We start from the raw sequence: 26,765 nt of genomic DNA on the forward strand, positions 1-26,765 counted from the left end.
GTCAACAGTAGGGAATCCAAGATCACATCACCTCTCCCTGGAGGCAGAAAGCAGACTCTCAGGCCCATCTATTGTGTGAAGTTGGCAGGGTGTCATCTCTATCCACTCAGAAGAGTGGCTGGGACGATAAGAGAGAAAGACACCCTACACTCAACAACTTCATAACATCTACCCACCCCTAAAGCCTGAAACTGTCTCAAGTCTAAAGACTCGGGGCAAGCACTTACCATGCAGTTTTTGACTGCAGTAAGTCCACAGTCATTCTCTACCCCAGGCTGGAAGGTGGAGACCAAGTATTCAACCCGAGTGCTCACTGGAAACTGGGTGGAAGAGAGGAGGAAGGTAAGGAAAGGGAGAGAGTGGACAGAGGGCTTGGGGGATGGACTGGCAGGCAGGGGTAGGAGTGAGGTCATTACTATTTCCAAATTAGGGGCCATAGATAGTTACATCTTAAGAATGGGGCATTAGGGTCTCTGTGCTCTTCGGAGAGGAGTTACATTCAAGTAATCAGCAAGGTCCCTGGTATAGCTTGAAAACACGATAGTACAGGTATGAATATAGCTGTGCCTTACAGCATTATTTTCAGTGGAGTGTTTCTAGGCATCTGGTGCTCCCTGTCTCTAATTCCTCTGCATCTTGACCTGAAGAACATCCGTTCTCCCTGGCCTGGCCCTTCCCAGAGTGTGGTACTTGCCAGGGAAGGCTTGCCACTCTTCTACATTGATGTCCAGGGATGGGCTGCTGCTCTGTGGCACCTGTTCCACAACCTTGCCCCGCCTGTGCGTTTCAGTTTTTCTTTCATTTTTTTTTTAATTTTTTAATGTTTTTATTTATTTTTGAGACAGAGAGAGACAGACCATGAGCAGGGGAGGGGCAGAGAGAGAGGGGGACACAGAATCTGAAGCAGGCTCCAGGCTCTGAGCTGTCAGCACAGAGCCTGACGCAGAACTCGAACTCACAAACCGTGAGATCATGACCTGAGCCGAAGTCAGATGCTCAACCGACTGAGCCACCCAGGCGCCCCTCAGTTTTTATTTTCAAAACAGAACAAATGGGCTCTTGGTGTTCCCGTGTATTTTAAGGCCACAACAAAAATACTTTGCCTGAATTGGCCTACTTGAAATTAAATATCTTCATTAGTGGCAATCAAGACTGAGCCACTTAAATGTCTGCAGAGACATGTAGACATCCTCATTTCTTCTTGGGAAATGAGCAAAGAAAAGAGAGTGAAATACAATTGGAGGCTTTGGTTTAAGTGTGGAGAAGGTTGGTGGTGACTTCTGAGAATCGGTAAAGACTGTTTTCGGGGAGAACATTGGAATTCACCAGCCCTCTGGCTAGATGTGGTCTATGGCCATTGTTAGCTCTGATTTCACTTGGCCTTTTTTGGGGAGTAAGGGTTTGTGTAAGAGAAGCTCCAAGGGCAAGAAGAACTGGCTGAGCAATCCTCCAGGCTCTTGTGGGTGAGGTAGTATCCAGGAATACTATGGGTTGGTCCTATACTTAGAAGAGATTGCATAAAGAGAGCAGAGTTGGAGTGATATCAGAAACCTGGTAGACGAGAAGCTCCAGCTCCTTATTCTCCCATGGAAACACTTAAGAAACAACTATGGCCTGTCTAAAACAACTATACAAGAGCTCTGGGAAATAGTTAAAGGTCCACAGTGAACAAAAAAAGGCCCAGTTTAGAAAAAGTCACATTCAAAATGGTAGGAAATTCTAAGGTATTTTTAGTTGCTTTTTTTCCCCATTCTCTCCTTAGAACAGCATAGTTCAGTTTCAGAGAAGCAGTGGCTTAGCGGCCATTCCCCCTCCCTTGAGCCCAGAGAGAGTAGAGGCACATTTTTTTTTTCTGCAAAGAGGAAAAGAGGGCTAAAATTTTATTTTTTTATTTTTTTACTTTTTGGACATCAAACTTTTTATTTTTATTTTTTTAATGTAATTTATTGTCAAGTTAACTAACATACGGTGTATGCAGTGTGCTCTTGGTTTCAGGGGTAGATTCCCGTGATTCATCGCTTCCATACAACACCCAGTGCTCATCCCAACAAGTGCCCTTCTCAATGCCCATCACCCATTTTCCCCTCTCCCCCACCGCCCCCCATCCACCTCAGTTTGTTCTCTGTATTTAAGAGTCTCTTATGGTTTGCCTCCCCGTCTGTTTGAAACTATTTTTTCCTCTTCCCTTCTGCCATGGTCTTCTGTTAAGTTTCTCAAGTTCCACATATGAATGGAAATATATGGTATCTGTCTTTCTCTCACTGACTTATTTCATTTGGCACAACACCCTACAGTTCAATCCACGTTGTTGCAAATGAGAGGATTTCATTCTTTCTCGTTGCCAAGTAGTATTCCATTGTGTATATAAACCACATCTTCTTTATCCATTCGTCAGTTGATGGACATCTGAGCTCTTGCCGTACTTTGGCTATTGAATGGGGCAACGTTTTAATCTGTCTGGAGGCTGCCTAAAGAACTGGTCTCTGTTTTGCTTGACTCAGAGCTCAGATGGGGAAAAGTGTCATAGTTCATGTTTCAGGGCAAGAAAGGCTGTTGAAAGCAGACTGGTTACAGTGAGCAAAAGTTGCCAGGGGACTACAAACCAGTGAAGGTCTGAGGCCTGAGATTACAGGTAGAGGAATACAACGGAACATAAAGGGCCTTGAGAAGAAGCAGGGGAGACACTCTTTGGGAAAGTAAGGCATTTTAAAGTAGCTGTGAATACAGACTAAATACAAAGGTACACACACACACACACACACACACACACACACACACGGGCCCAGGCGAGATGCATGCTCAGAAAACTCCTGAGAACTTAAGCCTTCCTTCATATCAGGCTGATTCCAAGCCTCAGAACATGCCCTGTTAATTAGTGGAGATCTTCCCTTAAATGGAGCCAGTTTGCAAAGACTATGAGAGGGGGCTGTTTTTACAAATGTCCACGTTCAACAAAAAATTACAGGACATACAAAGAAATAGTCAAACATGGCCCGCCGAAGGGAAGAAAACCAAGTGGGGAAAACTGCCCTGGGGAAAGACAGACATCAGACGGACTAAACAAAAACTTAAAAGTCTTAAATATGCTTAAAGAGCTTAAAGAAGACATGAACAAAGGAACTAAAGGAAATCAGGAAAATGATATATGAACAAAATAAGAATATCAATAAAAAATAGAAATTATAAAAAGAAATCAAATAGAAATTATGCAGCTGAAAAATTCAATAACTACATTGAAAAAATTCACTAGAGGTGTTCGGAGAACTTGAAGAGAGATCATTTGAAATTCTTGAGTCTGAGAAGACCAAAAAAAAAAAAAAAAAAAGAAAGAAAGAAAGAAATGTGAACAGAGTCTAAGGACTTATGAGACACCATTATGCAGACCAGTATACACATTATGGGAGAAAAAAGAGAAAGGAGTAGAGAGAGTATTTGAAGAAACAATGGCAGAAAAATTCCTAAATTTGGAGAAAAGATACAGATCTACAAATCCAGGAAGCTCAGTGAATTGCAAAAAGATACATCCAAAGAGACCCACACAAAGACATATTATACTCAACCTGTTGAAAATCAAAGACAAAGAGAGAATTTGGAAAGCAGCAAAATCAAAATGACTCATCACTGTACAAAGATGCCTTTATGAGATTATCTGTAAATTTCTCAGCAGAAACCATGTAGTCCAGAAAGGGGTGGGGTGATATATTTAAAGTGCTAAAAAAAAAAAAAATCCACAAAACTTATCAACTGAGAATACTATAGCTACCAAAACTGTCCTTCAGAAATGAAGGAGAAACTAAAAACATCCCCAGATAAACCAAAGCAGAAGGAGTTCATGACCACTAAGCCTGCCCTGTAAGAAACAGAGCAATGCTAGACAGTAACTCAAAGTCATATGAAATAAAGACCTCTGGTACAGGTTAAACACATGAACAAATATAAAAACCACTATTATTGTGATTTTGGTTTGTAACTCCACTTTTTTTTATGGGATTTAAAGACCAAATGCATAAAAATAATTATAAATCCATGTTAATGTGTACAAAATATATCAAGATGCCATTTATGACATCAGTAACATAAAATGGGAGATGGCAGGGCTGTACAGGAGCACAGTTTTTATGTTTGAGCTGAGTCAAGTTGGTACCAGTTTAAAGTAGATTATTAAAAAGATTATTATAAGTTTAGGATATCATATGCAATCTCTATGATAACTACAAAGAAAATATCTCCAGAGTATACACAAAAGGAAACGAGAAGAAAATAAAAATGTGTCACTACAAAAAGCCAACTACACAAATGAAAGTAGTAATGGAAGAAATGAGGGACCAAAAACCCTGTAACAAAATAAATAACAAAGTAGTTAAATGAAGTCCTCCCCTGACAGTCATTACTTTAAATGTAAATAGATTAAACTTTCAACCAAAAGACATAGATTGGCAAATGGGGGGAAAAACGCAAACCTGGGATGCAAGTATATGACACATATGAGACAGTCTTTAGATCTAACGTCATGCGTAGGTTGGAAGTGAAAAAAGATATCCATACAAATAACAATCAAAAGAGAGTGGCATGGCTATACCAACATCATAAAAAGTAGACTTTAAGTCAAAAACTGTTACAAGAACCAAATAAGGAGAGTACATATTGAAGAAAGGGTCACAAAGAAATAGAAAATTTGAATAGTTCTAGAACTAGTGAGCAAATTGATCCAGTAATAAAAACATCTCCTGGGGTGCCTAGGTGGCTCAGTTGGTTAGGTGTCCGACTCTTGATTTTGGCTCAGGTCATGATCTCATGGTTTGTGGAATTGAGCCCCGCACCGGGCTCTGTGCTGTCAGTGAGGAGGTTGCTTGGGATTCTCTCTCTCCTTCTCTCTCAAAAAATAAACAAACAAACGTTTAAAAAAAATCTCCCAAATGAAAATCCATGACTAGATGGCTTTTCTTGTGAACTCTACTCAGTATTTTACTACTATAACATAACAAAGGCCATAAATGAAAAGCCCACAGCTATCATCATACTCAGTGGTAAATAACCCAAAAATAATTTCCTCTAAGATCAGGAATAAGACAAGGATGCCTGCTTTGCCAGTTCTATTCAACATAGTATTAAAAGTTCTAGCCAGAGCAATTAGGCAAGAAAAAGAAATAACAAGAAATTGGAAAGGAAGAAGTAAAATTATCTCTGTTTGCAGATGATGGGATCTTATATGTACCAACCTTAGAGACCACACATACAGAGACAAAACAAACAACAAAAAAAACCAGAAAAACCTGTCAAAACTAATAAATGAATTCATCAAAGTAGCAGGATACAAAAATCAAATTGCAAAAGTCAGTTGCATTTCTATACACTAAAAATGAACTATCTAAAAGGGGGATTTAAAAAATTCTATTTATAATAGCATCAAAAAGAATAAAATAGTTAGGAATAAACTTAACCAAAGAAGCAAAAGACCTATACAATGAAAATTACAAAATATGACTGAAAGAAATGGAAGTTTATGCCAATAGATGGAAATATCTCCTATGTCCATGGATTGAAAGATTTAATATCATTGAGATGTCAATACCACCCCAAAATGGCTACACATGCAATGCAATCCTTATGATATTTTTTGCAGAAATTAAAAAATCCACCCTAAAATTCACTTGGAATCTCAAGAGACCATTCTCAAGAATAGTCAAAACAATCTTGAAAAGAAGTACAAAGTTGAAGGATTCACATTCTCCGATTTCAAAAATTATTACAAACTACAGTAACCAAATATTGATATATGGGCATAAAGGCAGTAATATAAACCAATGGAATAAAATAAAGAGCTCAGAAGTAAGTCCTCACATATCTGGTCAAATGATTTCAACAGGGATCATTCAATGGAGAAAAAACAGTGTTTTCAACAAATGGTGTTGGGAAAACTGCATATCCACATGCAAGAGAATGAAGTTGGACCTTTATCTTACACCACATACAGAAATTAATTCAAAACAGATCAAAAAGTTAGATGTAAGACTTAAAATGGTAAAACTCTTAGAAGAAAACATAGGAGGAAAACTTCATGACATTGGATTTAGCAATGATTTCTTGGATAGGACACCAAAATCATAGGTAACAAGAGAAAAAAATAGATAAATTGGATTTCATCAAAATTGAAGTCTTTTAGGCATCAAAGAACACTATCAACAGAGTGAAAAGGTGACCCATGGAATGGGAGAATATGTTTGCAAATATTACATATGATAAAGGATTAATATCCAAAATATATAAAGAAGTCCTAAAGTTCAACAGCAAAAAAGCAAACGAACAATTAAAAATGGGGAAAAAACTGGAAAAGATATTCCTCCAAGTTATGCAAATGGCCAAAAAGCACATGAAAAGATGCTCAACATCACTGGTCATTAGGGAAAAGCAAGTCAAAACCGCGAGATACCACTTCACACCCATTAAGATGGCTAATATTGAAAAAAAAGAAAGAAAAAGAAAATAATAAGCGTTGGTGTGGATGTAAGTGAAATCAGAACCCTTGTACATTGCTAGTGGGAATGTAAAACGGTTTAGCTGCTGTGGGAGACAGAAGCTATGGCAGTTGCTAAAAACAGTACACATAGAACAACCATATCATCTAGCAACTCCAGTTCTGGGTTTATAACCATCAGAACTAAAACCAGGATCTGGAAGAGAGAGGTTCATACATTATGTGTGTAGCAGCATTATTCAAGGCAGCCCAAAGGTAGGATGGGTAAGCAAAAGGTAGCATATACATACAACGAAACAGTATTCAGCCTTGAAAAGGAAGACAATCCTACCTCGAAGACACTATGCTAAGTGACATAGGCCAGGCCCCAAAGGACAAATACTGTAGGATTCCACTTGTGTGCGCTCCCTAGAGGAGTCAAATTCATAGAGACAGAGAGTAGAATGGGGGATGCCAGGGGCTGGGGAGGGAGCCATTTAACGGGTTCAGGGTTTTAGTGTGAGAAGATGATGTTCTGGAGACTGATGGTGTTAATGGCTGTACAACCATATCAATGTACTTAATGCTCCTGAACCGTGTGCATAAAAATGGTTGAAATGGTAAATTTTGTTACGTATATTTTACCACAATCAATGTTTAAGAACTGAACCAGGAGACATAAGATAATGGGGGGAAAAAGAGTGGAACTGGGAAGAGCGAGGAAAACAAGAAGAAAAGAAGGAGGCTAGCAGGAGTGGATAGCGGGGAGAGAGAGGACAAAGGGAACAGGTGCAGACCATGACAAGTGGTCGGGTGACCCAAGGAACAGCTTTCCTGAGGCGTGGGTCTGGGCAGTGGGGTGCCAATGGCCTGAGCATGTTCCTTTCCAAGCTCTGGGAGGGAGGGGGCAAAATGAAGCCCGGCTTGTGTAGGCTGTTGCCCTGGGGTCGTGTCTATCCTCCCTCTTCCCAGCCTCCCGTAGCCCAGGAGGGGAGGGGACACTACAGAAGCATGAGAAGGTGCATCACAGAAGTTATCCTGAGTATTTGGTCTTTTTCAGTTCACCAAAGCCATGGAGGAAACACCTCAGTCCATTTACAGAAAAGAGTATGTCCCCTTCCCGGGCCACAGACCCGACCAGATCTCCAGGTGGTATGGCAAGAGGAGAGTGGAGGTAAGTGGGGGAGGTGGGGGCCCCACACTCAGGCCTGGGATCCCCTCCAGAGCTCAGGAGACACCACCTCCTTCTAGGCTCGGTTCCCTCTGGGGACACAGGAGCAGTCTCGCGGGCATCCTCCCCCACCCGGGGGCCACTGATGGCATTCACCTTTATTTACAACCCACCAAATCTCAAGCCAGTAGCATTCCCTCTGCCCTGTACCCCAGCACTTTCTTGGATCATTTTCCCCGTTCCCCCACACTTTCCCAACAGGAGGTAGGCAAAGGGTAAATACTGAATTAGGTGAACATAGTGAGGAAATCGGGGAGGTCCTGCAAAAACAAGTAGCGGTGATGCTTGAACGGCAGTGTTTTGCATCATCTATGCCCCAACTTCCTGTTCTTTTGTATAAAATCAAGGGCCATTCTGTCCTCTCTCACTCATTGAGGGCCTATGTGCGTCATTGTGTCACAGGCCTCCAGAGCAGGAAGCAGGGCACTGCATCCTCAGGACACGTCCCCCACCATGACCCATCTAACCCTTACCTGCCTAAACTCAGGGTGGGGGCCCACAGTGAGGGGTGGACATTGTCAGATGGAAGCATTTTGGAGCTGGAAGGGATCTGAGAGATAGTTCAGCCCAGCAACCTCCTTTTCAGATAAAAAGGTGTCCCAGGTGTGGTCAATGGTTTGTCCAAAACCGTTTGGCTGGTTGGTAAGGGACAAAGCAGGTGGCCGGTCTGTAAATCAAGCAAGAAATATCTTCATATTCCTTTACGCTATCTGCTGGAGTTGACTCTGTCTTCTGCATTTTGGGGGTCCATCTTAGTATAAATAGCAGCAAATTTTCAGCTCTGTGCTGGCACCGCTGGGCTGTGTTGGCATCTCTGGACAATCCTGGCATCTTTGGATTGCACTGACTTTCCTGGAGCACGCTGGCATCCACAGACCCTGCTGATGGTCTGGAGCTGCTAGCCTTTGCCACTAGCGTGCCAAATGCCTGTTAATGTAAGGAAGTCAAAATAAAAACCCATGATCTGGGGATCCTGGTCCCCAGTTATCAATACATAAGTACTTAGGCTAGTTCTCAATACACATTAGGTGTCCTCTCTTTGGACTCATAACAAACCCTGATGAGATAAACACACACACACACACACACACACACACATACACACACACAGTCTGTTTACAATTAAGAAGCACCCTGCCAACATATACACAAAATAGAACCAAGCAATCAGATATTCGCTTCTAAGGACTCTGTTCAAATATCTGTGTGCCAGGGACCCTGGACACAGCGCTGCTTCTGAACAGCCATTTCAGTCCGTCAGCTGTTCTGTGGATTTCATTCTGCACCTCTCCCATCCCCCACCTCACACCTCCCCCTTCTTAGGCAAATGCTGATCTCCCTTCAAATTGACTTTGGATAGATGGGGTTAGCATTCCCCAGGGAAAACCCCCTTCCTGTGCTTTGCCCCTAGGCAGGTGTATTAACCAAATTTTCTATGTCCTGTATTTTATTTTATTTTATTAATTTCTTAAAGTTTATTTATTTATTTTTGAGAAAGAGAAAGAGAGAGTGAGTGGGGGAGGGGCAGAGAGGGAGAGAGAGAATCCCAAGCAGGCTCCCCACTGTCAGTGCAGAGCCCGATGCGGGGCTCGAACTCATGAACCGTGAGATCATGACCTGAGCCAAAACCAAGAGTCAGACGCTTAGCCAACTGAGCCACCCAGGCGCCCCCTATGTTTTGTATTTTAGATGGCTTGACATCTTAGGGGCCTTGCTGATCCTGGAGAGACTGCCTTCCCAGGGCTTGCTAATTCCTAGAGATAGTACACAACTTGCCTATAAACAAGCTTGTAGGATACAAAGCAACCAACCCAGAGCCCATATCCCAACCACCTCTTTTATCTAACGCTTCTATGCCAAGTCAATATCCTTTTGCCCCAAATCACTCCAGGGCCTGGCACCAACAAGAGTGGGCACCCCTATAGCCCAGAGCCTGCTGAAATCATTCAAACTCTGTAATCCTCAACTCAAACTTGACTATCCTGCCTCACCTGTTCCTTCCCTTGGAAACCACATGGACAACCTGGGTCATGCTCTCTCTCATCCTCTCCTTCTGGGTGTTTCCCTAAAGTGGCCCCATGTGGTGTGGCATGTCTTTCAAAACTGTTTCTTTCAAAGGCAGTTGTCTCCCTCTCTGCCACCTGACCATACCTGATCAAAACAAAAATCCTAGGTACATAATCCAGACAGCAGGGCCACACCCCAAACCAAGAGGAACTTGTGGCTTTCCTCCTTTCCCTGCCGTGATGCCCCCCCAACACTTCCCTTGGTTCATGGGAACCCCCCCCCCCGCCAATGTGCCCTCCCTGGCGCTGGAAATGTACTCTGGGCACCCAGTGATACGGATCTTGGGAACCCCTGCTTAATGTCTGTGCCTCCCCCCTTGTCTCCCTTCGGCATTGTGATCTGACTTATTTATGGAACCACTAACTTGAAATATTATGTGCAGTCAGCGTTTCCAGACCATAGCAGACACAGACCTCCCTGTTTGGTCCAGACAAGAGAACAGGCATGGAAATCCACATTATCTTCCCCTGTAAATCAGCCCAGTCCTCCAAGATTCCCTTGCAGGGCCAAGAGGATTTTCTTAGGAAAAGCACTGATGCAGGCAAACGTCCCAGAATAAGGAGAACATGGCTTTCTTCTCCTTGTAAATAACCCCCACCAAAGAAATCGCTCCCCAAGTTTCCAGCTGAGGGAGCCATAAATCCTTTGCAGGAGAAGGCAATTCATGGGACATGCTCTGATTCTTCCCATAGTAACTGATTGAAATACAAGGTGCATATGTCAGGCTCGGTATTCAACGTCTTTCTCTCGCCATGGAAATAGGCACTTGGATGGATGAGACTCGAGACAAGTCAAAGGGTATAATTTCAGATCACAGGGCAGCACTGAGATGGTTCTGACTCTTCCCATTCAGCTGGAAGTCCTGACTTTCATTTTAATGTGTCCCCACTGCCCATTCTAGGGATGAATTGACTTGGCATGGGTTGGGGGCCCTCATACGGAGAACGGACTGCAGCCAAGATGGAATGTGTGCGTGAAGGTGAGCTGTGTCGGGTGGGCCAGACAACCGCGTCTCCCGTTTGGTGGCCCTGAGGGCCCAGGCGGCAGACCCTCGCCGCCGGCCCGTGGAGGCCTCCTCGCCATCAGCACCACGAGCCTCGGTGGCAACAGTTTCTGCCTCCGTCCACCGCCCCGTGGATGCCTTGCTCTGATCAGTAACACACCCGCTGTGTCTGTCCTTCCAGGGGCTCCCGTACAAACACCTGCTGACGCACCACCAGGAGCCCTCACACCGCCATCTGATTAGCACATATGACGACCATTACAACCGGCATAATTACAACCCCAGCCTGCCCCCGCGTCGCACCTGGAGTGGACACAAGTTGCTGTGGCTCCCGGAGAAAGCAGACTTCCCCCTTCTTGGTATTTGTATAATTCAGGATTTCCCCCCTGTAGTGGGCTGCGAGGGGTCCACAGCCGCGTAGGGCTAAGGTGTGCCGGGCACAGGCTGAAAGACGCGCAGCGAGGGCATCAGAATGACCCGAGAGCGGGAGAATCCCGTTTCCCCCCAGGGCTGCTGCCTGCCCCCGCCCCCTGACACAGAGGTGACGCTGGCCGTGCACTGGAGCCCTCACCTGCGTGCACCATGGAAACATGGTCACCTGAGCACAGGTGGCAGGAACAACACCGCTGCACGTTCGGATCAGGCAGCTGTGCTAAATGGGGACTGTTACTTCCCAGGGGCCCTGCCCTGCGGGAGCACCTGAGGACACAGGAGTGACACACAGGGGAGAAATTCCTGCCCTTGGGGAGTCGTCATTCCAGTGGGTCTCAGATCAGACGCCATGCATGCATAAGATACCTTAAGATCTAGTAAATACGGTAATTTTGGACAGGGATGTGCGTCATGAAGAAAACTTATAGGTAAGCAACAGAAAATGAGGCGGGTGTTTGTGAATTTCCTTAGGGTGGAATGATGCCGGATGGTCTTTCTGGGAGAGATAGCTGAGTCGAGAAGGAGGGAGCCATACAGGAATGGGGGGGTGGGGTGGGAGAGCATTCCAGGCAAGGGAATGGCAAGTGAAAAGGCAGGAGTACCGGAAGACCACATCAGGGCTCGGAGGCCACAGTGAGGAGGGGGACCGTGTCCTTCCAGCGGAACTAGGACTTTGGAGTGATTTTTGTAAGAGAGGGCCTTGATCTGATTTACATTTCAAGCTGCCCTCTTTCTCTGCACCCTATGCTTTGTACTCCCACCCTTCCACGCAAAGGGGTCCGATGGTGAGCTGCGCGCCACGCCCCGTTACCCTGGGGTTTGTCCTCGACATCGGCCTTCGCACGCCTGCACTGCTCGCTTCGCCGCTGGGGCAGGACGCTCCCCTCCATCCTTAACCAGTCACGGCGCTGACTTCTCCGAGGCCCACAGACCGGCGCCTGGTCCCTCCTGAGGACACAGGGAGCCGGCCCCCCGCAAGCCCTTCTTCCCTCCGGAGCCCGGCCAGCCTCGCTCCGGGAAACCCCCAGGGCCCCCGCCGCGCTGTCCCCCGGCCAGTCTACGCCCGGTCCCGTTCACGCAGACCCCGGTTTCTCTTGCAGCTCCCCCTACCAACTATGGACTCTATGAGCAGCTGAAGCAGAGGTGGCTCACGCCCAGGGCTGCCCCGAGGGAGAGCATTTACACCTCGTCCTACCCGAGACCGCCGCTGTGTGCCATGTCCCGGCGGGAGCACGCCATCCCTGTCCCTCCCCCTCGCCTGCACCCTGTCCCGCGCTTCTGAGAACGGCCACGGGCTGTGCAGGTGGGTCCGACCGGAGCCCCAATGTGCTGTTGGACCCGCCAGGCCGCAGGTGGCTGCAGACACACCCAGAGTGCTAAATCCGGCCCGGCTGAGGCCCCTAGTTCACGGTCTGTGTCCTCCAAACCCTCAGGCTCCTTTCTTTTCCATCCCATAATTAAAGCTCTCCCAGGCAATGGAGTGACAGCTGTATGCACAACTCTGCAGAATGTCAGGACTCTTAAGTTCCTCCCCTGGCCTTTCACGTGAGGGGGAACTGAGGCCCAGAGAGGTGACGTGATTCCTGCAGGTTCTCACCGCATAGACGCCCTCCAGGAGTGTCTGGTCCATGGAGAAGGGGGTCTGACCACGAGACCCACTGCAGAACTCCAGGGAAGGGTCGAATGTGGTTATGGGGAGGGCAGGCACCCTGCAGGAGCTGGCCATCCGTGGTGGGGGGGGAGGGGGGGTGCCCAGCACGTCGTTGTCTCCCCAGGGGCTCAGAAGAAGGGAGACACACAGCATCTCCCCTCCACCTCCGAGCTCTCAAATCTTTTCCAGAGTTGAGTTTGAGGATGGGGGATTTCTTATTTATTTATGTAAAGAATTTTTTTTTAACATTTATTTATTTTTGAGAGACAGAGAGAGACAGACAGAGCACAAGCAGGGGAGAGGCGGAGAGAGAGGTCAGCACAGAGCCCGATGCTGGGCTCAAACCCATGAACCGAGACATCATGACCTGAGCTGAAGTCAGACGCTTAACTGGCTGAGCCACCCAGGCGCTCCAGGGAATGGGGGCTTTTTCAGTGAGTGTCTTGGAACAAGGATGGACCCCCGGACAGAAGGACAGGGCGCTGTCCTGGCTCAGGGACTTGGTGCTGTCCTCGCCCAGGATGGAGTCCCTAGAGGCATGTTCTGCCACCTGGCGTGGAGTCCAGCCTCTGGTTGAGAGTGGCCGGCCTCCTCTGTCCTCTCTCACTGACACAGTTGGATGGTTATAGCCTGCTTTCTCTGCGTGGCCTTCCCTGCCTGATGCCTCCACCCTGATGATCTGCATTCATTATTGTAGGTGCAGTGCTCCGTGGAGAGTTGGTGCTGAATTTCCTTGGCTGGACGGATGAATAAATTGTCTCTTTGGGGGCTCCTCTCTGGACCCACGCTGTACCCCACTCACCACGACCCAGTCCAGTTCCACACTTCGAGCCTCCATATAGCTGCTCTCCCCAACCCCCGTCCGCAGGGTGGACCTCCATCCAGACCCCAGCCCATCCTGATGTCCAAAGACCCCTTATTCTTCCAAGATCTTGGCTTCTCCCACCTCTTTTTTTAAAAAGTTATTTGTTTATTTTTGAGAGCAAGAGAGGGAGGGGAGGAGGGGCAGAGAGAGAGGGAGAGACAGAATCCCACGTTAGGAGCCTGACACGGGGCTCGAGCCTGTGAAATTATGACCTGAGATGAAATCAAGAGTCAGGAGCTTAACTGACAGAGCCACCCAGGCCCTCTCACTTCTGACTCAGGGAAAAGCGAGCCCACCTAGAATCCTTCTGTCAGCATCAGGGAGGAAGTCACTTTTCTGCTCCTCCATACTTTAGAACCCGGCCATCTGTCCATGGCGGTGCATCAACGCAATTCTGAGTCTCTGCCAGCCCATCTCACATCTGCTACGACAAACGGTTGTTTTCTCTGCTTTGGAGAAAAAGGAATGCGTAGAAGTATTTTCCGTGATGCTTTTCCTTACATTTTTGGCACCTGCTACCACATTCTAGCAAATAATCAAGGAAAAAAAAAAAAACAAAACAAGCTGGGGCGGGGAAAAACCCAAGTTAATATTTATTCTGGGTTGAAGGCCCGGGATCTGGGCCTAATTTAGATTATCTCATTGCCTTGTCACCACCACCATCTATATAGTACATGCCCCAATAGGGATTATAAATGTCATTTCTGTTTACAGATGAGGGAACAGACCATAGAGATTAACCGCCTGGTCTGCAGTTGCACAGGGAATGAGTCCTAGGCAGGCTGGTCACAGAGCAAGCATGCTTAGCTCTGGTGCAAAACTGTCTTTTCAAAGAAATGCCAGCAGGAACCCTTGGGACCAGCTGGACACGTCGGTCTGCTCCGCCGTGCGGGTGGCTCAGGGGCACGTGTGTGTGGTTGACTTTAATTCTGTGCCACAGGTAATGTGACTCAAAGTGGAGGAATACTGGGTTCGGACTCTCCCTGCCAGGGACGCCTGCTGGCTCCAGGCTTCCCTAGATTGACCTCAGCACACTTCAGAGCCGTCACTCATTTCTCCAAGAGTCTGTTCAATGACCTTGTCTTCCCTACGAGACTCGAAGATTCCTGAAGTCAGAGCCTGGCGCTACCTGTGAGGTGCTGAGTCATGTTTGTTGAATGAGGGATGGGCCAGAAGAGGAAGAGGAATAAAGGATGTTGTGCCAGGAGAAGAGCTTCCGAGTGACAGCTGTGGGCTGGCGCCCAGCTGGACTTCCTCACCCCTCCAGGAGCCACTCATTCATCCCGTAAACATCCTTTGAGATCTGGTGGAGCTGGTGCCAATACAGAACCTTCCATCAGGCAGAGGAGAGGGCTCTTCAACCAATACAGGACAGGATAGAGAGAAGTTGGAGACAGGTGTATGGAACTCGGGACTTTGGGGACCAAGGGGTCATCAGGGAGATCAGTGGGGGCAGGGGTGCTGAAGTGAAGGGAAGCCCTAAGAGCAATAATGGGGGCATGGGGACAGGATATCAGGGAAGCCTACCCCGAAGAAGGGACATTTAGGCTGAGGCCGGGACATTGAGGGGACTGGCCTCGTGCAGGGGCAGGTGGGGAAGGGGGAGGGGCGGCCCAGGCTGCAGGAATAGCCTGTGTGTGTGGCTCCGTGTTGGGAAGGAGCTTGGCAGGTCTGTTAAGAGCCCAGAAAGCTGGTGTATGGGTTTCCTACTGCTGCTGTAACAAACACCGCAAACTTAGCCGCTTAAAACTTATTCTCTTGAGGTTCTGGAGGTGAGAAGTCCACTATGAGTTGGTCTGGAAGCTCTAGGGGTGACTGCGTTCCTTGTCTTTTCCTGCTTCGAAGGGACACCTACATGCCTCGACGCATGGCCCTTCTCTCTGTTTCCAGAGCATCAATGAGACATCTGTCTCCGCCTCCCTCTCAGGAGGACCTTTGTCATTACATTGGGCCCTGGATAATCCAGGATAATGCCCCCCCCTCCATCTCAAATCCTTAGCCACATCTGCAAAGTCCTTTTTGAATATAAACGAACCTATTTAGAGGTTCAGGGGGTGAAGGTGTGGACTGTGGTTGGGGGCTGGGAGTGCATTATTCACCTGGAGCCTGGATGCAAGGCAGGTGCCCTCTGCACCCCACGTGTATTCCATCACTTAAGCCCCAAGACATATCTAGTCCTTTCCAGGCAATTGGGGAGGTGGAGGCTGGGACTGAACAGACCCAAGGCCTGTGGCTGCCCGTACCAGTCAGTGCTCCCTCGCCTTCCACACTCACAGATTAAAAAGTGGCTGTAAACACTACGGTCACCGGAAGAACTAGAACCATATTAAGTGTTCAAAAATCAGACTACAGCATTTGTAACCAGATTAATAAATTGGGCTGCACGACCAGTAGCCGTGGCCCCGGTTAGACCAGGGTGGAGGATGGGCCAATCTTTTCCAAAGGAGTGGAAAGGAGAGAGAAACTGAGGCAGGGAGGCTCTTTTTCCCACATCCCCGCCTCAGCTCGCTTCTCCAATTTAAGCAGCATCAGCATCGCTGGGCAGGGGTGGGGTTCTTGTCCTGTGAGTTTGTGGCTCAGTAGGTCTCGGGTGGGCTTGAGAAGTCCCATTTCTAACAAGTTCTCGGGTGATGTGGATGCTGCTGGTCTGGGGAACACACTTTGGGGACCGCTCTAGCAGGCTGCCCTCTTACTTCAGCTGTGGGATGTCTTTGGAATGACAGATTCTGCAGTGAAAACAGTGATTCTCTGCAAGGCTTCCTCCAGCTGCACTAGGAGGCCGGGTGTCCCGAATGTATTACAAAGCATAAAATGAGCAGTGCATTCCTGGGTGCTGGGACAGCATAGTGAAAGGTTCAAGAGCACTGGCAGCCATGCCTTAGAATTCCAGTTTCACCAGGGATAGGCTGTGTGACCTTGAAGTAGTTACTGCCCCTCTCTGAATCTCTCTTCCTCCACCAATGGGTGCAAATAACTGTCTCTAACGCAGATAGAAATACTGAGGCCAGACCTTAGTACATAATATATCCTCCATAAATGGTGGCAACTCTTATTCAATAAAGACAACAGTCAAGAAAACAGCCAAGGCCACAGAGAACAAGTCTAGCCAGCCGTTCCCTCCATCAAGACACGATGCTTTGATGTTTTTACTCTGCAACCTAGCACTTCAGGAGCACAACCCAGGAGCCACCCCTGGTGCTGTCCCACTGGCTGGGACCAGCCTGCCCCCTACTGGCCAATTTGACACCAGTTTACAGTTGTCTATGGTTCTGGGTTCAGGGTTTCTCTGGGATTGACACTAATTCTGCAGACGTGAACATAATTCAAAACCAGATTCTCTGTTTCTTTTCTTCAGCTGGTGGTGAACCTGGGTGTACCGATGCTTAGAGAACTCAGTAATGAATTTTTTTAAGTTTTTAAGTTTTTTTTTTTAATTTTTTAATTTCTTGAGAGACAGAGAGAGACAGAACATGAGCTGGGAGGGGCAGAGAGACAGAGGGAGACACAGAATCCGAAGCAGGCTCCAGGCTCCGAGCCGTCAGCACAGAGCCCGACGCGGGGCTCAAACTCGCAAAACCGTGAGATCATGACCTGAACTCAAGTCAGATGCTTAACCGACTGAGCCGCCCAGGTGCCCCTAAGTTTTTATTTTCATCACCTGGGACTCATCACAAGTGCTATTTCACCCATCCCCCTCCCACCTCCCTTTTGATAACCATCCAGTTTGTTCTCCATAGATACGAGTCTGTTTCTTGGCTTCTCTCTCTTTCCCCCTTCGCTCATTTGTTTTGTCTCTTCAATGCCACCTATGAGTGAAATCATATGGTATTTGTCTTTCTCTGACTTATTTCACTTAGCATTATACCCTCTAGCTCCAACCATGTTGCGAATGGCAAGTTTTCGTTCTTTTTAACAGCTGAATGATATTCCATACCACATCTCCTTTAACCATTCACCAGTCGATGGACACTTGGGCTGCTTCCAAATCTTGGTTACTGTAAATAATGCTGCTGTAAACATAGGGGTTCGTGCACCCCTCTGAATTAGTGGTCTTGTATTCTTTGGGTAAATACCCAGCAGTACAGTTGCTGGGTTGTAGGGTAGTTCCATGTTTAACTTTTTGAGGAATCTCTATACTGTTTTCCAGAATGGCTATACCAGTTTGCATTCCCATCAACAGTGCAAGAAGTTTTCTTTTTCTCCACATCCTCGCCAGCCCTAGTTTCTAGAGGTTTTTTTTTTTTTTTTAACCATTTTCACACGTGTGAGGTGATATTTCAATATACTTTTGCACTTCTCTGACGATGAGTGATAATGAGGATATTTTTACGTGTCTGTTGGCTATCTGGATGTATTCTTTGGAGAAATGTCTGTTCGTGTCCTCTGCCCACTTTTTATTGGATTACTTGTTTGTTTGTTTATTTGTTTGTTTGTTTTGGCGTTGACTTGTATAAGTTCTTCATATAGTTTAGATTCAACCCTTTATCAGACATGTCATTTGAAAATATCTTCTCCCATTCAGTAGGTTGTCCTTTAGTTTTGTTGATTGTTTCCTTTGCTGTGCAGAAGCTTCTTACATTTTTTTTTTAATCTTTATTTATTTTTGGAGAGAGAGAGACAGAGTGTGAGTGGGGGAGGAACAGAGAGGGAGATACAGATTCCAAAGCAGGCTCCAGGCTCTGAGCTGTCAGCACAGAGCCTGACATGGGGCCTGAACCCACAAACCATGATATCATTACCTGAGCCGAAGTCGGACACTTACGAGAGAGAGAGACAGAGACAGAGAGAGACAGAGAGACCAAGCACGAGGAGGAGAAGGGCAGAGAGAGAGAGAGAGAGAGAGGGGTCAGAGGATCCAAAGTGGGCTCTGCGCTGACAGCAGCAAGCCTGATGCAGGGCTTGAACCCACGAGCCGTGAGATCATGACCTGAGCCAACCAGGAGGCCCTCTTCATTGATTTGTTTCAGAGAACCAGTTCCTGGTTTCATCGATCTGCTCTATTGTTTTTTTAGTTCCTATATCATTTACTTCTACTCTAATCTTTATTATTCCCTTTCTGGATCCAGGGTTATTATTCTGGATCCAGGGTTCATTTGTTGTTCTTTTTTTAGCTCCTTTACATGCAAGCTTAGGTTGTTTGAGATCTTTCTTGCTTCTTGAGCTAGGCCTGTATTGCTATAAACTTCCCTCTTAGGACTGCCTTCTGCTGCATCCCAAAGGTTTTGGGCTGCTGTGTTTTCATTTTCATTTGTTTCCATGGACTTTTAAATTTCTTCTTTGATTCTCTGGCTGCCCCATTCATTCTTTAGTAAGATGTTCTTTAACCTCCATGTATTTGTGCTGTTTCCAATTTTTTTCTTGTGCTTGTCTTCTTGTTTCATAGTGTTGTGGTTAGAAAAGATGCTTGGTATGACTTCGACCCTTTTAATTTGCTGAGGCCTGTTTTGTGGTCTAATATGTGATCTGTTCTGGAGAATGTTCCATGTGCACTCAAGAAGAATGTGCATTCTGCTGTCTGAGGATGAAATTTTCTGAATATATCTGTTACATCCATCTGGTCCTCTGTGGCATTCAAACCCATTGTTTCCTTGTTGGTTTTCTGCTTAGAAGCGTGTCCACAGATGTAAGAGGGGCATTAAAGTCCCCTACTATAGTTGTATTATTATTGATTAGTTCTTTTATGTTTGTTATTAACCGTCTTATGTATTTGGGTGCTGCCATATTGGGTTCAGAGAATTCGGGCATGAATTTGAAGGCATATCCTTGTTGACTTGCAAGTTTATGTAGGGCTCACTTTGAGGCCCCAATTCCGGCCATCTGAGAAATGGGATGTCTCTGAGGTCTCTGGAGAGATGGCAGTGGAACTGTGGTTATAGTCACTCCTCCAGACCTGAAACCGACCTTGGCTGGGGGCCTCGGCTTTGGATGGTGCTGGTGCCCCTCCAACCCTGCACCATCAGGTAAAAAATACAAAATCAACCGGAGACATTTGCAAATAGCGATTGAATGAGTATATATATATCATTTTATTTGAATAGAATTCTATTGCATTTGCTATTCTGTACTTAATTTTTCACTCAGTGATAGAATTGTCTGCAATCTAATACAGTGCAGCCAACTTCTTAACTTCTTACCCCCTCCCCACCTTTTTTTTTTTTTTTTTTTTTTTTTTTTTTGATACACCTGCTCCCTTCCATTCCTCTTAATCTCAGAAAGTCAGGACCGAGCTTTAGAGGGTCTCTTGACCCCTCACACCTGCCATTTGCTCTAAGCAAGTCCCAGTGATTCCACCTTCAGGATGTCCACAAAGCTATCCCCAGGGCCACCCAAGGGCAAGCCTGGATCCCCCATGGGGAGCAGCAGACAGTCTCCTGGCTGGTGTCTCTGCTTCCCTGTTTAACTCCCCCGTGGGACATAATCCAGCTGTAGTGTGGGGAGGGGAGCGAGGAGGATTGGCAAACATTCATCAGGTCAGGTCACAGCCCTACTTACAAACTTCCAGTGAGACCCTAGCCGGCCTCTGCCCTCGTGGCTACCTTCTGCCTTCCTAGCCTCCTCTCCCTACGCTCCCCGCTAGTTGAAGCAGAGACCAGTGCTTTCCAGGGGATCCTCCACTGCCGCCAACTCCGGGCCCACAGTGCCCCCTGGTGGTCAGAGACACAAGATGGTCCAGACAGAGAGGTGCGGGATGAGGCAGATGAGGCGGGACAGGACCCTGTAGATTTGGAAAAGGCTTTGGAAGAGCAAAGGCTTAGAAGACCAAGAGCGTTAGTGAGAGAGAGGAAAGTCTGACTAGTAGTCCCCGCGGGTGTGGCGCCTGCTCGCTGGGAATTGGAGCTGGGGCTGGGACGAGAGAGCAGCGGACATCCGAATGGGCCTAAAGCTCGCCTTGGGGACCTCGAATCGGACCAGCGACTACGTCTGCGTGGGCGTGGCCACTGGGCTGTGTCTGAAGCAGTTATCAAGGAACCTCCTGGGAACCTGGACTCTGAGTCACCGCCTTCCCTGGGGAACGGCTCTGCCACTGATAGACACCCTGCAGAAGGACCACCCTGGAAAGAGATGTGCCGTCGTGGTAGCCCCAGGGGGCGCTCTGCAACTCCAGCACGAACCGGGAGACGGCGTCTTGGGGCCTAGAAGGCCCTGAGGATAACCTTGTAGTCTCCCAGCCCGCCCACGTGTCCACTCTTCCAAGGTCTGAAGAACCGTGTCCTGTGATCCAAGTCGGGAAAGGGTTCTGAGGTCAGGCCGGGAGTTGCACCCAGTGCAAACCAGGGGCGCTGGTGGAGGAAGCCCCAGTTATGCAGATGAACTTCACTTGGAAGTTCAGGGGACAGCTTGATATGACTCTAGCTGGCTTGATTCTTTGGTGTTGGCCCAGTGCATCTTCAAGCATAAACCATAATAAGGAAACCGCTGCACGAATGGTCCAGGCACCGCCAGGCTGGTGGGTCCGGCTAGGAGCCAGGGCATGGAACCGAGCGCCTCGGGTCCCACCGCTGAGAGGTACCCCTGCACCCCAGACCGCACCCCACATTTCTCCACACTCCGTTGGTTTGTAAGGCACTGCGTGTTGCTGACTTCATGATTCATATTAAAATTATTCCGAGAAGTCATGCCAAAAACTGGACTGGAAAGAGAAATGAAAGCAACGGAAGAGACAAAAGAAATGTTTGCATTTAGGATTGACTTCTCTGTCTAAACTAACACAACCAAGCGAGGAGTTGCCGCTAGAGTGTGGTCTGTCTGGGGGGGGGGGGGGGGGCCGCTGACCCCTACCAGTCAGATCATGCCAGGTGTATGTGGGTGGCTCGCAGGGCATCAACTAACAATATAAGGAGAAAAGAACCATCATGTAAGTTCTCAACACTAGGGAGAAACCACTGCTTTCCTTTTTGGTAACTTTCTTCCTAGATCAGCAGGTCTCAAAGTTTGGTCTCAAAGACTCCTTTTTATCCTTAAAATGTATCAAAGATCCCCAAGAGCTTTTGTTCAGGTGGGTTATGTCTATTAATATTTTCTATATCAACTCAAATGGAAAAATGTTAAAAACATGTTTATTAATGAAATTATATATAACAGTTCGCAACCTATTGGCTACGAAATATAAACACCATCTTTTTTTTTTTTTAATCAAAAGCAGTTGTGTTTTCCAAAATTAAAAAAAAAATGAGTGTGAAGTGTGACATTAAAAAAAATAACAGCTTTACTGGGGTATAATCCATATACCACACAATCCAGCTATGTGTAGGCTATAATTGTGTGATTTTAGTCTATTCATAGAGTTGTGTGTCCATCAGCACTATGAATTTTATTTTTTTAATTAAAAAATGTTTTTATGTTTATTTATCTTTGAGATAGAGAGAGAGACAGAGCACCAGTGGAGGAGGGGCAGAGAGAGGAGACACAGAATCCAAAGCAGGCTTCAGGCTCTGAGCTGTCAGCTCAGAAACTCTTCGGAAACTCTCAGCCCCCAAATCCAGGCTGAGACCCTGGTGGGCTCAGCCTTGAAGGAACACAGCTCTGCAAGAACCAGGGGACATATTCTTCTGCTCAGCTGGCCATACCCTGCTCTTTTTCCTCTTTCTTCCCTAGGTTCCTCTGGCGCCTCCCCCTCTTGAGGGAGCTAGCCGACACGCTTCCCACCCCATGCTTCTACAAGCTAGTCCCTTGGCCTTAATTGTCTGGACCCAGGGTGATTTGTCATGAAACCTTTATTGATGAGGAAGAAAGAGAACAGCCCCTTATTTAGGGCAAGATATTCGTGGAACTGGAGGGGGTAATTAGGGTCAAAAGAGACTTGGGCTTTTAAAAAGGCACTGAAGACAAGACACTTCAAGGTAAGAAGACATCTAACTTGGGAGAGAACAATTTCCCGGATCCCAGTAGGATTTTGCCAGCTCAAGGTCTGGGCCAAGAGAGACACAGAGGGAAGAGCCACTTCATAATGGTCCCCAAAGCCTTTCATCATCCTTGAACCTCTAGGAAGACCAGAAGAATCAGGGTCCTCCTCTGAAACCCAAAAGGGGTCACTTTCCAGCATTTCTGGGTGCCTCTTTGGATTCAGAAGAGCAGTTGGGGTACTCTGTGCCTTGTGGTTAGTCATATCCTTCAAAATAGCCTAGTAGAATGTGAGAAGAATTTCTTGATTTCTGCTGATACCATGGGAAAGGTCTCCATGCTCCACATTCTAGGAGAGGTGAGCTGGAGCTCCTGGAATGGAGGAAGAGAAGGCTGCCACGTCAGCTCAGGCTGGGAGAGGGAACTAGAAGAAATATTCTAACCCCCTGAGCAAGGACCCAGGAGCAGATTTTTGGAATATCAGTTGGGATTCTGTAACTGGAGAAAGGGGGTCAGGACATCACCCTGATGGGCTCAGAAGGCTGCTCTCACACGGGCAGTAAACTAGGGGTCATGCGGACAGGAGAGCAGGACACAATAAAATGTCCCACAAATCCAGGCTTCTCACCAGACTCCAGGAGTCCTGCTGGACCCCTGAATTGGGCAGGGATGATGGCATCTCTGTGCAGATGGGCTCCCTCCTCTTCGGATGCCCCAGTGTGTCCCCTTAGCAAACAGGCCCTGTGTGGTGGTGGACAGAAAAGAGTGTCCTGTTGCCTGAGAAGAGAAGAGTGTTGAACCTTTATATTTTCGAGGACATTTGAAGACTTTGACCCCTCCTACCTCCTTGGGTCTCATAGAAGCTTGGATCCCATAGAAATATCCCTCCCTTGGACTTCTACAATTTTCTCATTTTCACTGATACTCACAAGAAGTCTGTCAGTAAGTATTTTCTAACATTTAAGTTGTCTGAAAACTAGGGAGGTTCTTCTGAGCCTCCAACTCTTCACTGTGTCAAAGCTAGCAGGCTTAAAAATGGGGGAGCTAGCAGTAATCTTCAGATTCTCTGTGAAGGTTATTTGAGGCAGTGGAGGAAAAGTGCTGGCACCATGGCTTGCCCAGTGTGTGTTCAATAACAGGCATTTATGATTATCCTTGTCACGAATCTCACCCTAATGCAGGTTATTAATAAAGGTGATTGCTAGGAGTTAAAATGTCTGTTGAGTGCAATCCAACTAAACCCAATGTTATGCAAAGGCCATTTATCCCGAGGGCAGATATGTGGCAAAAAAGAATCTTCCAGAAAGATACCAAGATGGAGAACATCCTTCAAAGAATCTTAGCCCTGGCACTCAGTGGTAATAGAAGAATTGTTTGGACCTCACACTGAATGGAGGAGAGAAAGGCTTGGGGAATTATCTGGAAACAGAGGGATAGTCTCCCATTCTTCATATCCTGAGACTTCAAAAGAATCCACTTGTGATCCAGCCCGGGCGGGGATTCATCCCTACATTTGGCACATCTGCAAACACTGAACATAGCTTCTGGATTTTGTGGGGGAAAGGGGGTGGTGTTCAGTGTACTCCACTTGTTACAAACAGAGAGTTTTATTTCTTTGCCTAATGTCATGTCCTTGGTCAGGCTCTCCGTGTCCAAGATATCTTAAGGGTAGAAAGGGGTCTTTGAAGCTACATTTGCCTCAATTGTTACCTAAATCGGAGGAAATGTTCATTGTCAAATTATGCTTCGAAAGGGGCCAGTGGGGTTGGAAAGGTTAGGTTCCCGAGGCCCCAGAAATGGCTGGGGCCAATCTACCTGCTGTTTGGGAAGTGTCCTCTGTGGGAACAACTCTGAGGCTGAAAGAAAATGTCTCCTGGAAACAGCTGCCATGATGCTGACGAGGTCACATGCGTGATTGGCCCACGTTTATTTGTCTTCCTGGCTCCAAGATCCCGAAGGTCCATGGTGTCCACCCTTGCTGGAGCTTTCAGACTTGGAAGTGTCTGACTTGCTAGGGTTGCCTGCCTCTCCCTCAGCTGACATTTTTAGATTTAGGCTTCTCAGGTCAGGTCCCCAAGCTAATCCCATCTTTCTTGGAGAAACACCCTTTCCCTCCCTGGAGGGTCTGAAGAAAGAATCTCCCTCCCTGCCCTCAAGAATGGTGTTGTCTCTACCCCAGCCACTCCCTTGTTAATGTCTCTATTGAGAGAAAAGTCTTTCAATCTCCCTGCTCCCCAAGGAAAATAACCCGTATTTTACAGTCTTGGGTCATTCACAGGGTCCCATTAGGATCGCCCACCTCTGCCCTGCCCAGCCCCTAGCCCCACTTTCTCCTTATGACTTTGACCTGATCTCCTTCAGAGAAGTCTTACGGTCTGGAGAACCAACTTCAACCCAGCTGCCCCACCTTGCTCCCTGAGTGGGCTCCTGATTTGCTCTATTACTTGACGTAAAACCTAAGTGACAACTCAATTCAGAGACCCTTATTTTGTTTTCTTTGGGGATGATACCACTGTCTGCATGAAGCTGTTTTAACTCTGGAACATCTTGATAATTTTGATGGGGTCAAAGATCGCCCAATAACTGATACTAATGTCAGGAATAGATTAAACTTCCTTGTCTCATACTCAGGGCTAGACCACACCCTATTAGTAAAACCCAATCCATTTTTGTGGAGTGAATCCATTAATGAGTTCTTGACTTTCCCCCCCTCTCTAACTCTTTCCCCTTCCTGAATAGGCATATGATTCAATCAATCTAGAAAAAGGCAAAGACCCAATCAGGAATAGCCGGAAGGAGATTGAAGAATCTAATCAAGTGTTGTTCTCCAATTAGAAGTTAGTGGTTGAAAGGGGTGGGGGATATGGGATTAGAAAGGTGTGTAAAAGCCTCAGGCACCAGAGAAGAAATACAGAGCCCTCCATCCTTGGAACCACAGACTTGGCTTCTCCACCAGGTCCGAGATCTGAGCACCTGGCCGACTGCCTCAGAGATGGTAAGTTCCTGTCCTGGTTAAGGACATTCCCATCCCATGCAGCTCAAGATGGCACACGTTTCCTTTTCCTTTCTTTTTGAGGTGAGCAGGTTTAAGGCTTTGGTTGTTTTTTGTTTTCTGGGTTTTTTTGAATATTTATTTTGAGAGAGAGCGAGAGAGAGCAAGTGGGGGGAGGGCCCAGAGAGAGAGGGAGACACAAAATCTGAAGCAGGCTCCAGGCTCTGAGCTGTCAGCACAGAGCCCGACGTGGGGCTTGAACTCATGAACCGTGAGATCATGACCTGAGCCGAAGTCGGACGCTCAACGGACTGAGCTACACAGGTGACCCTAAGTACAGTTTTGCCTAAATCCCAAACATTTTGATTTTGAGCTTTGGTTCATGTCATTTTTAAATGTCTTGGCCAGGCAGATTTTTTAAATATATTTTTAAATTTTTATTTCTTGACATTTTAAATATTTAGTTTGTGCCCTTCAATTATCGCTGCTATATTTTATGGCTTTGTGATTTTACCAGTTCATCCTTTTTTAACTAAACGCTTAAAAACATCCCACGTGAGGTGCCTGGGTGGCTCAGTGAATTGAGCTTCCGATTCCTGATTTGGGCTCAGGTCATGATCTCACCATCGTGGGACGGAGCCCCCGAGTTGGGCCCCGAGCTGGGTGTGGATCCTGCTTGAGGTTTTCTCTGTCTGTCTGTCTGTCTGTCTCTCTCTCCCTCCCCCTCCTCCCCCACTTGTGCGTGCATGGAATTTACCTCTTAGGGATTTTCTTGCTACTCCCAAATTCTGTATAACACTGTTACACGGCTTTTACAATTTCTCATTTAAAACTTTTGGAGGTATCTCCCTCATCTTTCCCAGTCAGGGGGCACTGAGGATGAGTTAGGCCACATGACACTCTCAGGCCCCTCGCTACCACTTGCCAGTGGTACTGGAATCAAGGGAAGCAGTGGGTGGAAATGTCTGGGCCAGCGGTTGCGTTTCCTTCCCCCTGGTACTTGTGAGACACTCGCCCCGGTGCCGGCAGGGGCAGAGCGATGGCTTTGTGGCCGGCCACAGAGCCCAGAGTGGAACTGGGGTAAACTGAGGCTCTCCCACCATTGCCAGAACCGTGACTTTGGCCCTGAGTGGGTTCCTCCCGAGGGCGAGGAGAAGATGGGCCTGGCCCGGGAAGGAGGACTTGTTCCCTTGACATTGCCAGAGGATTCCTTTCAGAGCAGGTTCAGG

General features: G+C 47.0%; 1 protein-coding gene across 2 annotated transcripts; it reads left to right on the forward strand.

Annotated features, from left to right (window-relative positions):
• Positions 1–6: 6 nt before the first annotated feature.
• On the forward strand, positions 7–14,913 carry CC1H1orf158 (chromosome C1 C1orf158 homolog). 2 transcript variants are annotated; one of them, XM_042996317.1, is made up of 5 exons: positions 7–342; positions 7,515–7,628; positions 10,937–11,114; positions 12,288–12,490; positions 14,644–14,913. In XM_042996317.1, the coding sequence occupies exons 1-4, from the start codon at positions 229–231 to the stop codon at positions 12,467–12,469; spliced, it is 588 nt and encodes a 195-aa protein (XP_042852251.1). In that variant the 5' UTR covers positions 7–228; the 3' UTR covers positions 12,470–12,490; positions 14,644–14,913. The 2 variants fall into 2 exon arrangements, with proteins under 2 accessions (XP_042852251.1, XP_007083856.1); XM_007083794.3 differs by lacking the exon at positions 14,644–14,913 and adding an exon at positions 13,536–13,783.
• The last annotated feature ends 11,852 nt before the right edge of the window (positions 14,914–26,765 follow it).

The sequence above is a fragment of the Panthera tigris genome, chromosome C1 (assembly GCF_018350195.1).
Source record: "Panthera tigris isolate Pti1 chromosome C1, P.tigris_Pti1_mat1.1, whole genome shotgun sequence".
Lineage (NCBI taxonomy): Eukaryota > Metazoa > Chordata > Mammalia > Carnivora > Felidae > Panthera > Panthera tigris.

Bases quoted from the DNA above. Each gene is read 5' to 3' on its own strand.
- CC1H1orf158 (XM_042996317.1), top strand. From the start codon at position 229: ATGCAGTTTTTGACTGCAGTAAGTCCACAGTCATTCTCTACCCCAGGC. The intron at 343-7,514 runs GTAAGGAAAGGG...GGTCTTTTTCAG, and splicing joins GGGTGGAAGAGAGGAGGAAG to TTCACCAAAGCCATGGAGGA. The intron at 11,115-12,287 runs GTATTTGTATAA...TTTCTCTTGCAG, and splicing joins AGCAGACTTCCCCCTTCTTG to CTCCCCCTACCAACTATGGA.